The following is a 12654-nucleotide window of genomic DNA, read 5'->3' as shown; positions in this document are numbered from 1 at the left end:
AAGGAACCACAGATCATCCAAATTAGAATCTGTCTCCCTCTTTTCCGCTACCCTCACACCCCATTTAACAGATTATAAATCTGAGAGGATAAGGTTGCAAATTAGAAGCAGAGTTGGGACTCTTGTCCCATCTGATGCCACTGCTGCGTATTGCCTTGGAATGTCCTTGTGTCCATCAGAGGCTGAAGGAGAGTTAGTAGAGCCCTTTGTGGTCCAAATAAGCTGAGGAGATAACTTGATCTAGAATGTCACCGAAGCTACACCATTTTCTTCTTCCTTGCTCATATTCCTTCTTCCTTTGACTTGCCAGGATCCCCCAAGCTCCTAAATGCCCTAAGCTATTAGGGCACGAACGGTGCTTACAGCTGGAACAGTTCTAACACCAGCTCCTGGGAAATTACCCCCAGGGATGTCTCCCAGCCCCTGACACTTAAACATTGATTGTCTGAGGAGTGTTAAGTTATGACAGTTTCATGTGTGACTCAGACCGGCTGCCTTAACCAAGTCCCCTTCTGCCTTAGCCAGGTCCCCTCAGCATGGATCTCAGTGTTGATCTTGGGGATTCAGTACCAGAGTGGGAGGATCCTGAGAAGTCTGTGATCTCACCACTTTGGGCATGATTCCTTCCCTGGTTTGTGAGGTTCTTAATCTTTTCTGCCTATACCTTTCTGAATGTGAGTCAGGCTAGTGATGTAAAGTGGGGTGGCGTGAGGTGTTTGTGTGTTTGTGTGTGTGTGTGTGTGTGTGTGTGTGTGTGTACGCTCGCATGCCTGCATTGGGTGCCTGCGTGGTACCAGAACTGTGTTCTTGGGATGCCTGTGTAGGTCCTATGAGCCAAGCAAGAAGAAAGTAAAAAGGGGTCCAACAGATAGGGCTGTGGGGCACAGGGGAGATAAATGTTTGTTTTTCTTGATGAGGAAGGATAAGCTAGATGAACAAAAGAAACAGTTTAATTCACAGAGTACAGTATTCTAATGAAGCCTCATGCTGTGCTTGAGTCAAAGTGGCAAGTCTAGCTGCAGCAGGGCCTTAGACGGATATGAGTGATTTATTCATCTCTGCCTCCTTCACTCAGATTTTCTCCTTTCAGCCATCCAATATCCATCACCTGAAAGCCCAGTTCCCGTATAGGAGTTTACCCTGGTAGCTTGCCTGGAATACATTTTGAAGGATTAGTGTACATGGCATGGAGACTGGCCCCTATGCCCAGCATACTCTTGTGAATATTCATGTCAGCACCTGGGAGGGTTATTTCTAAAAAGGCAGCTCATGCAGAATACATTCCAAAGAGGGAGTGTTTTTCTCTTGTCTGACGATCCTTCAGCCAAACAAACGTGGGAGGGAGGGGGAAGCTATTCTGCAATTCTGGTGAGTATTTATGAGACAGAAACTGCACCCTCACATCTTCTGCAGAAGTGGGAGAACCACAACCCCATCCCATTCACAGCCTTTGCCTAGGCCTCCCACTCTGGGGAGATAGCATAGGTGATTCCAGAAAAAAAAAGGCAACTGCCCGTTTAGCTTTGGTCCTGTAACCCACACCAGTTTGATTTAATTATGGCTGTTTAGCAGTTAGAAAAGTTAGAGTTACTAATGTTCAGTTGAAAACATTTGAATTAAAACTTATGATCCCAGCTTTGAAGACCTGGATCAAGAAAACCGTTCTGAGTGGCCAGTGATCAAAAGAATTTCATTGAAAAACATAATTAGCTATTTTTCCCTCTAGCCGTTATAAAAAAATTACATAAAATCTCACTTTTTTCTTGCTTTTTGCCATTCTTCAAAAGATTTATCACACGGTTACTTATTAAATTGATTAATTATCTTTTGTTTATAAGTACTTACCATTGTTAGGATTCTCACTTTTACATATTTGTGAAGAAGATGCTATTATTATAATATTATTCTCATCAATGTTGTCTTTATTTTAATGGTATATCATGTACCACATGGAGGATTATGATTTGTCAGATACCTCAAACTTCAAATAGAATAACCTACTTACTCTAAGTGTTTAAATTTTATAGCACTTGCAACTTATTATAGTTTTATTTTTTCTGTTTTAGAGTATAGTTGTTTTCATGTGAAAGCCTTCGCAGAAGAATTTCGTGAGGCAAGTTCATTAGAGAAGGGATTTAGGCCAGGTAAATAAGAGGGAGAGCTCAGGAAAACATTTCTTGCAGGACCTAATGGAATAAATACGAGATTTGGGAATGCAACAAGAGGAAAGCAGCAGCCACTTAGGGGAGAGAGGACCTGAAGGAGGAATGAGCAAGGGCCAGCACGGGCGGTACTGCGGAAGGAGCATGGGGGTTTAGATTGGATGGGCAAGTGTTTTAAAATCATTTTCAGAAAGAGCTCAGAACTCTGTAGAGGGTGCCCTGTAGGGAAAAGAAGATGATTTGAAGCTGGAGCAAAGGTTGAAACCCAGATCTGATTTGGGTGAAAAGGTGAAAAGGTCAGGCTGGTAAGAAAGAGAGAGCTGTGGGGAGATAGTACTGGCAGTGTTCAGAGAGACCAGAGAAGAGATTTGGTGAGAACAAAAATAAAGAGATTACATGACCGAATAGGAAGAGTTTTGCCGTGTAGTTCATCCCTGCTGGAATGTTCTCTTGCCTGTAATATTCGGAGTCCAGCCTTCCCACCTTGTTTTGCCCCTCCATTCTCTCCCTTTATCACCAGGTTGAGAGAATGCAGATATCTGCCTGTAGCTAAAGTGTGAGTTCTCCCACAGATACGGATTCCTATGAAAACCTGACCCGAGGGACTGAAAAGGAACTGTGGAGCTTATTAAATTCCCCTTTGTCTCTGCTTCTTGGTGCTTCATAGGCTGTGCACACGTGGGCACATATTTGCAGGTGGTCAGAGGAGGGGCAGGAGAAGGAGCTCAAGAGATGAAATAGTAGTCAGAGTTGGTACATTTCATACATTATCTCTTCACTGAGACTCTCCAGAAGGGTGTGGGGGTAGAGGACTGGCTGGGGGTGTGTTCGGATTGAAATGTAACTCAGGCTATAGAGCTTAAAAGATGCTGTGCTGCTAGCTTATCATGTGAGAAGGGTGATTTACCTGTACTTCCGTCTCCTTTCCATCATTGTCTCCTGTCCTGTCCCCTCCCCATGTCCCCTTCAGTTCAACCCAGTAGAGCTTATGATCTGTAAGGCACTGCACTGGGGACGACGAGCCATGCATGGTCCTGACTGGACTTGGTCCTGAACGCTGCAGGGGGTGTGGGGTGGGGATTGGGTGGTGTTACGCAGGGAACCTGGAACCAGGTGACTTTACTCCCCTGCCACACTGGGGCCACTTGTTCTACAAGGGTCAGAGGTGTAAGTAAAGATCCAAGAAGGAAAATCCCTACCACTCAACTGATAGATGAATGAGTTCGGAGCTATTTAACATGCCTGTCGCTTCTTCTCACCCTCCTAATAATTTCATAGAATTGTGGACAGGGGAAAGGAAAGCTCACAGAAATGCATACTGCCTTCAGCTGTTAAAGGAAGAAACTGATTCTGACCTTTTAAAATCACAACAGCCCCTAATAGCAAATGAAGCTGAAATGGAGCTGGACTTGATCCCTAGGGAGCTGAGCCCTGTGGTCTGGGCAGGACCTCTCCGTTTCTACCTCTTACACATCCTTTTCCGATCCTACTGCTCAGCCAAATCGGGCCAAGCTCACTGACTGTGTATATACGTCATGATGAGGAAGCTGCTGAGATCAAGGAAGCTAGCCTTGCTGCGGAGAGGGGAACTGATGACGCCAAATTTAAACGCAGGGAGAGATCTGTAAAGGCCACATACCTGCTTAGCGTGCCACTGCCAAAGAGGTCTGCCACTGCCAAAGAGGTCTGTAACGGTCTTTTAAAATATAACGAGACCGTTTGAAATGGTTCCCAGTATTTTTGATGCCAACATCCCGCTTAAGGAAGGGGCTGTGTTGAAAAGAGTCACCTTGGAAAATAGAACAAAACTGCTTTTCTTCTCAAGGGCTGTTTGGCCTGGACAAAATTTTCTCATATATCCACACTGAAAACGTAAAATGAAAGAATTTTCATCAAATTGGACTGTGTAGGATGAAATCTAAGCCTAGGCTAAAACTTACTTATTAATAAAGGGTTTGCCAAGTGATTGCCCAAGCAGTCTTTTTTACAGATTATTCAATGTTTAGCTCATGTAAAAGAATTAACCAAGTAACTTAGAAAAATAGATTTGCACTGAAAGCAGGAAATGTGCTGATTATAAATTGTTTTATTTCCAAATGTGATAATGTATGCAAAAACATTTTGAAACCGTTGAGGTCTGTGTGAATATGAGGTGAGATTATGATTAGCTCTCCACCATTCTTTCCACACTCAGTGTTTACTGAATATTGCAGCTGCAGCCATGTTGTTTGGTAGTATGCTGTTACCTTTTATGTCATCACCTAAAATTTGAAATTAAAAACTTAATCCCTTCAAGGAGTGAAATGATGGTCTCAATTAGCTGTTAAAAGTTGGTAGTTTTGTATTGTCTCAAAGTTGTGTCCCATCCAGCTTTCCATGTAGCCGTATCCTGCAGGTATATTCTCTATTGGCATTTCTCCACTTTCAGAGAACTCACCTGAATTATACTGTATAGAACATAAGATTTGATGGGAGGAAGGCCCCTCCTTTTATCCCCCCCTCTCTCAGTGAACTAGCCTATGCAGTGGAGCCCGCGTGTACACATAGCCTCACCTTTCCTCATCCTGGGGCTTCAGTGACTAAACACAGAAGCTGCATGTGCCAGACAGCCGAGAGCTTGCGCTTACCTTTTCCCTTGCCAGCTGCAAAAGAAGATAATTTAGCCAGTGTCATTATTTCTTCCTCTCTTAGAGAAGTCACTCTCTAAGATATATGAGAGATTAAACAATGTCAGACAGTACGTGGGCTCTCTGATGTACTCTAACGTATTTCCCAAGTTCCCCTTCCATCTGTCGAGCAGTCTGTGCTTTCTTCTTCTCCTGGTGTCCCCTTTGCCCTGAGAGGTTGTGGCCCACTTAGAGGCAGGGCCCCCGTGGTGGCTGCTCCTCAGGAGTTCCCGTGTCTGGAATCCGCAGGGCAGCTACCTGGTCTGCTCCACACGCTTTGTTAAAGCGTTGGCTCTCAATTCCAGTCTCCTGCTGAGAATCTCATTTTGGGCCTGTGGCCTCCAGCAGCTCTTCTCAGCTTGACCTTGCTCCCCACCTGAGGAGGAAGCTACATAACTGAACCCTGTGACAGCTGACAATAGGATCCCTCTCATCTTTGGGAAAATCCCAGTTTTTCACCAGCAAAGTTGTTCCTCTGAAAATGGCAGCTATTACAGGCTCCCTCCTGCCTCCCAATAGCAGAGATTAAAATAGAGCCTCTAACGTGATGTTTGTCTTTCTGCGCCTCATTCAGAAGAGTGAGAACTGTACTCTTCTGAGTGAGGTGAGAGCACTGAAATTTCCGCTTGGGACCAGAACTTCGTACCTTTCTCCCTCACCTTCATGTCCATCACATCTGCTCTTTTGCATCATGACCTCCAGTCCCTCTCTATTCTGAAAGGTAGTCAGCCCCCTCTGACCCCACTTAACTCCTCAGCAGCCTGAAGTGGTAAATACTCTCAGCTACCCTTCACTTCCCTGATCCTGCACTGTCTCTTCCTTGTTACTGTCGATCCTGCTTTCTTCCCTCCTGTTCCCTCGGTGCCACTGCGGAAGAGAGTTATAACCCATGCTGATTGCTCCATCTTCGAAAGGCCCCTCCCTGCAGCTCGGCCGGCCTCACAGAGCCTATTCCAAAACCTGTTTTGCCTTTCCACCCCACACTGCAGTCCTCCCACTCTTGGCTTCAACAAAGGATCTCCTTCATGTTTGAATGAAAAGGTTGCTATCCAGAGTGAGCCTCCTCACCACCCCTGTTCTTCACCTCATAGTCTCTCTGGTCTCGTAGCCATCCCATCATCATTGTCATCCTCATCATTGAAATGTCTGCTCTTTTCGTGCACTCTGCTAGGAGCTTATCTTAGGCCCTTTTGTTTCCAAGCTGCAGAAACCAAGTAAAGATGGCTTAAGTCATAAATGGTGAGTTTATTAAAGTGATTGGGAAATTTCTCATGGAACACTAGGGCAGGAACTCTGGTGGCTCCCATAGGGACTAAAATCAGATGTTGGAATCCTGCGAGGGACCCAGACAGCCTTCCCTGGGCCATACCATCTGTCTTCTTGCTTCTCACTGCAGATGACTTTCTTTGCTTCTTTGAGCTTCTGATGAAAGAGGGTCACTCCAGAATGTCTACATTTTTATCATCATTTTAAGTGAACAGACCCAATTATGCTAAAATCTTACATAATTCTAATTTTTTGTGTGTGTGTGTGTGTGTGCGGTACGCGGGCCTCTCACTGTTGTAGCCTCTCCCATTGCGGAGCACAGGCTCCGGACGCACAGGCTCAGCGGCCACGGCTCACGGGCCCAGCCGCTCCGCGGCATGTGGGGTCTTCCCGGACCGGGGCACGAACCCGTGTCCCCTGCATCGGCAGGCAGACTCTCAACCACTGCGCCACCAGGGAAGCCCTTATAATTCTAAATTTTTGATATGAAATCTGATTGGCCCACCAGGGGTCATATGTCTTCCTGTAATGCAACTGGGTCTACAGAGCTCAGGGACCTCCTACATATACCTCAAGGTTGGGCCAGAAATAGTTCTCAAAGAGAGGAGTTACTGGGACTTCCCTGGCGGTCCAGTGGTTAAGACTGCGCTTCCACTGCAGGGGGCACAGGTTCAGGAACTAAGATCCCATGCATGCTGCAGAGCACGGCCAATAAATAGATAGATAGATAGATAGAGAAATAAAGAGGAGTTACTATGTAAAGGACAGATATGCCCCCCAAACCCCCAAAACCCTGTACTGCATAGGCTGTTGCAGAAAATTACAAAATGTTGGAACTAGAAGAGCCCTTAGAAACCATCAAGTCTAGACCTTTGATTTCACAAGGGATGAAACTGAATGACAAGTTAAGTGACTTGCCTAATGTCACTTAGTCAATGCTCAATAAATATTTGTTGAATTGTTGAATGGAAGACAATTATTTCTGAAGAACTTAATTTCTGAAGATTTTTAACAAAGAATAGTCTGTGCAAATTTTTGAGGTCAGAAGTACCTTTGACTTTGAGAGATTGGAAATGGATTTTATGATAAATTATTATTTTATGACTAATATCTTGGCAGTTGATCTTCCCTTAGTTGTCTGTTTTCACCCAAATGGGAAAACTCAGCAAGAGCAGCAGTCTTGACCCCTGGCCTTCCAGTGGAGTCTCCCACGAACGATGGACAGTTAGAAGCAGGCAAAACAGACACTTGCTGCTGATCTAAAAGACACCAATTCAGTGGAGAAGCTGTTGATCTCAACTGTTAAACCTCAGCCATTGTTCACAATCTGGCACAGAATTAATCCCTTAAGAAAAGGATGAAAAAAATGCCATTCAGCACAACATAGTTTGTCATCACATGCATAATGCAGACTTTCCAATTAGAATGCTATAATTTGGAAACTTTCTTCACAGACTGATGAGAGAGCAATTATTTTAAAGAAGGGAAAACTCAGTCCACTGGGTTTGCCTCAAGTCACTTCTGACTCAAGTCACAAAGACAAGAGTTTTGAAAACATATTCGCTATTGAATTTTGTATCAAAACATCAGCAAGGAGAGCAATTAGTTGCTGTAAACTGAACCCCAGTAATCAATGGTATGCAGCCAGCCAGAGCACTTATGGAAGATGTAAGCAAAATCACATCTGCTAATCAATTTTAAAAAGCCCAGCTCTTCACTGCTTTTCAGGGAAATTCTGCAATGAGAATAAGGAAGATGGAGGAGTATTTAATATCACCAGGCATTTCATGCAGTGCTCATTAGGTGGAGGGGTTTGTGGCCACAGCTAAACACAGATTTGATCTGCATCAATAGATCTTGGCTCGCAGCTTCCTTTATTCGGCCCCTTTTGAAAATGGCTTCTGATGTGTGGGTGGGGGGGATGTCGGGTATGTTTAAGGAGCTAACTCTGAATTAACATCAGAGGGAGTGTGTCTGTCCTGGGCCAGCTCACCAGGCAGACCTTTTCTGGCAGATTACAAATCGGAAATATTGCTGTGTTGTTGCAGGTGCAAAGATAGGGGAACAGACTTTGCTGGCAGGGAAAGAAATGAAGGGAATTGGTGGGCTTTACAGTTGTGCCTTATTAGAACAAAATTTCTCTCCATGGGCAAAAAAGAGATTGAGCCGATTTTTCCTTTAGTGTCCTTAAGCTGTGCTTGCTTTTTTTTCAGTTGAATCAACAGAGGGGTTTTCATTCCTGGCTAAGCCTACATTCCAAGCAAATATGCATCCTAGCACATAAATTAGAATCCCTTTTATATAGAGAACAAACTAGTGGCTACCAGTGGAGGGAAGGGGAGGGGGAGGGGCAATATAGGGGTAGAGGATTTAAAAAATGGTTATTATGGGATTATATGAAATCATGTGTGTGAAATTTTTGAAAATTGTGGAGCACTATAGAATTTGAAGAATCTTTCATTCAATTTTTAAAAAAAGAATCTCTCTTAAAAACTCCTATGTGTAGGTGAGTCTGAGCCCTTGCTTGACAACCTGAGATCCATCAGTGTCCCTTTTCCACTCAGGAGTCACCCTGACCCCGCATTTCCAGCCCCCAGGGACTCTTAATAGAGGAATAAAGAGGAGATGTCTCAACTGGTATGTGCACTTGGCTGCTGTTCAGAAAAAAGAATTTAGGCCAGGAGAAATTATTGAGGTAAAGATTGATAGAGTAGGCTAATAAAAATTAGTCTCTTCAGCATGCAAACTGTGATAGGCAGTGGATTAATATCCTTTAAATATAAAGGGCATCTTGTAAGTCATTAACAAAAGGATAAATATAAGTAGAAAATGGGTAAAATGTTCAAGTTCAATGCTAAGTAAAAAACAGCAAATTAAAATAATGAGAGATATTTCATCTATCAAATTGGCAGTATTTTTAAAGATAATATACAATATTGGTGATGATGCACAGAACAGGCGTTTTTATACACTGCTGGTAGTGTGAGTATAGATTGGTGCAGACTGTCGTTGCAGGTGAGGGGACAGGTGTGCAGCTGTTCTATAATACATATCAAGGCCTCATAAGCCCTGCTCCAGGAGTTTCACTTCTAGCGACTTTCAAAGGCAATAACCATAGATTTAGCTTAAGAATGCTCATAACAGAGGTTTCATAACAGTGCAATATTATCAACTACCTAAATGTCCAACAATAAGAGACTAATTAAGTGAATTATGGGACATCCACACAGTGAAATTCTATGAAACCAGTACATATGATGAGGAAGAATATTTGATGATGCAAAAAAAAGATATTCATAATAGGTCATTAAGCAAAGAAGCAATTTGCACCATGTGTATGTGTTTACAAAATTACTGGAATTACAAGTGATCTTCATGTTACCTTGAAAGAAATTGGAGGACTTTATAGAATAAGTTACTGTAACTTTTTCTATGAAACATTTTTCCATGAAAAATATTTTTCCATGAAATATTTCAAGATCTGGTTAGATTTTATCCCAAAAGGGACTGATTATTTTCATTTGGATACACTGGTAGAAGCACTAACTCATGATTATCCAGAAGGATATGGATTATGATAAACCTGGCTCTCCATAAATAATCCAAAATTCCATTGGGAAACAGCCTCAACATCATTTCCCAAAAAGCCTGTTACCAGGGCTGTTCAATAAAGAGAATGGTTAATTATTTTGAAGTTTTTTTCCTGGTTTTAATCTACTCTGGCAGAGTTATGAATGATTTCAGTCCAGAACATATATGGAACATATGCTATAAACAGAGCCCACATGTTTGGAGTAGAATTTTTTAAAAACAGAGAGATCAACGATCTTTCTTTCTAAAAGGTTTATATTCATTCTAAGAGCCAAACATAGAAGCAAAAATTACATTTTTAAAAGTTACTAAGTATAAATTAATATAGGCTAACTGCATAAAAGTGCTGAGAGACTAGAGTAATATTTGAGGAAATGACTAATGAGGGAAATGATTCACTTTCTTATCACGCACACTGGTATAATCTAAAAGTAGAATTATTGGACACTAAAAACAATAGGGTGGATTCCTGTCTGATTGATTCAGAGTACTTTGAGAGATTAAATACTTAGATGAGTTCAAGAGAATCAGTAGCATGTACAGTATTACACATCTGTTTATGCTTTCCAAAACCTTTTAACAGTTTCCTCTACTTAAAAGACAAATTCTAGCCTATTAAGTAGTGTGTACTCTCATTGATAGCAAACAAAATTACAATTGAAAATAAGGAACTAAGGGGAAAGCGGAGCACAGTGGCATTTCTAATCCTTAGTAATAGCTTTAGAGGTGACACTAAACTGAACTTGTGTAAAAGACTGTCATTGATTGTAATTGAAGGATTAAGGAGAAATAATACAAACTACTTTTGTAGAGTGGTAGGTTATAGGTTGTAAACTATGACCCAGATACATAACCTGGGAGTAAAGGAAACATTTGACAGCAGAGTACAGAAAGGGGCTTTGGTCAGGACACCAGGTTGGAACCCTCACTGAGTTTAGATAAATTACTTAACAGCTTTAAGCCTCACTTTCACCATATATAATTTGATGAGAATAATAATGCTTGCTAACAGGACTTTTGGAAAGATTTAATAAGTTACATAGAGCATTTAGCATAGGGCCTGGTACATGGTAAGCATTAAAGAAATGTTGGCCATTATAATAATAATGATCATTGTTGTTATTGTTACAAATGATCTACTGATATTCACTCAGCAAATATTCATTGAGCTCTGTGTGAGAGTCTGTGCCAAGTACTGCATGTGGAAAAACCAATAAGACATAGACACTGTCTTCAGGGAGCTCACTCTGTTCTAGCTGGTGGAGGAAACAAATGTGCATGCCCAACTGTAAAGCAATAAGATAGATATCTTCTATGGGAAGGACTTTTGAGGCTGAAATTATAGAAAACAGTGATCTCTCACCACAGTGGCACTGTCAGAAGCAAAAGACTGGACTGTGGTCTGCTCCCATATTATAATATTTTGATTCTTTTTTTATTCTATTTTTAAAATTCAGGAATGACACACATACAGTGCACAAACCTTTTGTGAATAGCTTGATGAATATTTACACATGTATATACCCATTTAACTTCCACTAGATCAAAATTAGCCCATTTCCAGCATCCTAGAATGTTCCCTCACTCTTTCCCAATCATTCCCTCCCCCAGAGGTAACTACCATTCTGACTCCTGTCACCATAGATAAATCTTGTCTCTTTTGAGCTTCAAGTAAATAAAATCACATAGTCAATACTTTGGTTCTTATCTGAGCTGAAAAGGGGGATAAGAAGAACAGGACCAATATAATCAATTTCTAAGAAATAAAAAGTTTTACTGATGAATACATGTTTGCCTGTATCTCCCAATCAGGCAGTCTTATGAAAACTATACAGAAAGTCTGGTCAGAATGAGAAGGAACCTGAAACATGTTTAAGGTCATTGGGGCATACTAGTAACTACCACTTAGAATACCAATTAGAAAGCACAGATTTCCCCATGAACAGTGGTCTCAAGGGTGTTACCTTTGTTCAGCCCAGCCAAAGAGATGAGAGCTGGAAGAATCAGGAAGGGGGATTTGGGGACATCTCCCTGAGAAGCCAATCAGAAGATCTTTGCCACTTGGGGGACAGAGGCCGCCTGGGGTTGGGTGACTTGTGAAATAAATTTTTAAAGAAACAAGCCTCTCACTTCAGGCTGACTCCACCTTCTCCGAGCTTGCTTTCGTTGGGGATTCACTTTCTTTCTTTGGTCCTGGAAGTGTGTGGGCAAAGAAGACAGGTTGGAAGGCTAGAGTAGACATAGATCCCCTCACGCACACAGCCTAAGGAAAGAGCCAGGTGGAGCATTCACAGCATTCTTATGTTTTCCTCCTGTTCAGGTTATTACTGTGGGACTGTGACGATCGGAGCTATAGCTACTACGTTGAGGTTTCCACCAACCAGCAGCAGTGGACCATGGTAGCCGACAGAACTAAAGTCACCTGCAAGTAAGTTGCATCCTTCATAAATTTATACCACTTTAAAAGACAATCTTTCCACTGGATTCAGAAGGTTCCAATGAAGATTCATGGAGTCACCAAATTATATTCTTATTTGGAGGTTAAAACATTCTGATGATCCTTTACTTCAGTTTTGACTATTAAGTACTTGGATGAGAATTTACTTTATATGACCAGAGAAGCATCTCTTATTTTGTGGTTTTAACTTAACTTTTAAAAATGGCATGTATCTAAGCAGGGAAAAGAAAGATACTTTCCACATGCAGTCCTCTCTCAGATCCTCCCCCCACACCCCATACTACCCCTTCGGGACTTTTTTCTTCCTTAGTGATTTTTGCTGATGCAATACATACTTTAGTAGTATTCTGAGACTCTCACCTATTCCCCACCCTCATATCATTCTCAGGGTTACCTTTAAATATTTATTTCATCTCCATGTTAGTTACACTGTTACCTAAACTAAGGAAAGTTTGTATCTTAGGTCTCCTGTGGGAAACAGAAACATTTCATGCATATGGCATTGGGGCTC

General features: G+C 42.0%; 1 protein-coding gene across 3 annotated transcripts in view; it reads left to right on the top strand.

Annotated features, from left to right (window-relative positions):
• BTBD9 (BTB domain containing 9) overlaps nt 1-12654 on the top strand; it is a 409031-nt gene that overhangs the window by 318859 nt on the left and 77518 nt on the right. For all 3 annotated transcript variants that reach the window (XR_014016964.1, XM_081247538.1, XM_081247539.1), the window contains exon 9: nt 12006-12113. Coding sequence is in view for 2 of the 3 variants with exons in the window: in XM_081247538.1 (XP_081103664.1) it covers nt 12006-12113 (108 nt within the window). In the remaining variant the exon portion in view is untranslated. The remainder of the gene's footprint in view (nt 1-12005; nt 12114-12654) is intronic.

This window comes from Mesoplodon bidens (genome assembly GCF_964165515.1).
Source record: "Mesoplodon bidens genome assembly, chromosome: 10".
NCBI lineage: Eukaryota > Metazoa > Chordata > Mammalia > Artiodactyla > Ziphiidae > Mesoplodon > Mesoplodon bidens.
This window is presented reverse-complemented; position numbering and strand designations above follow the sequence as displayed.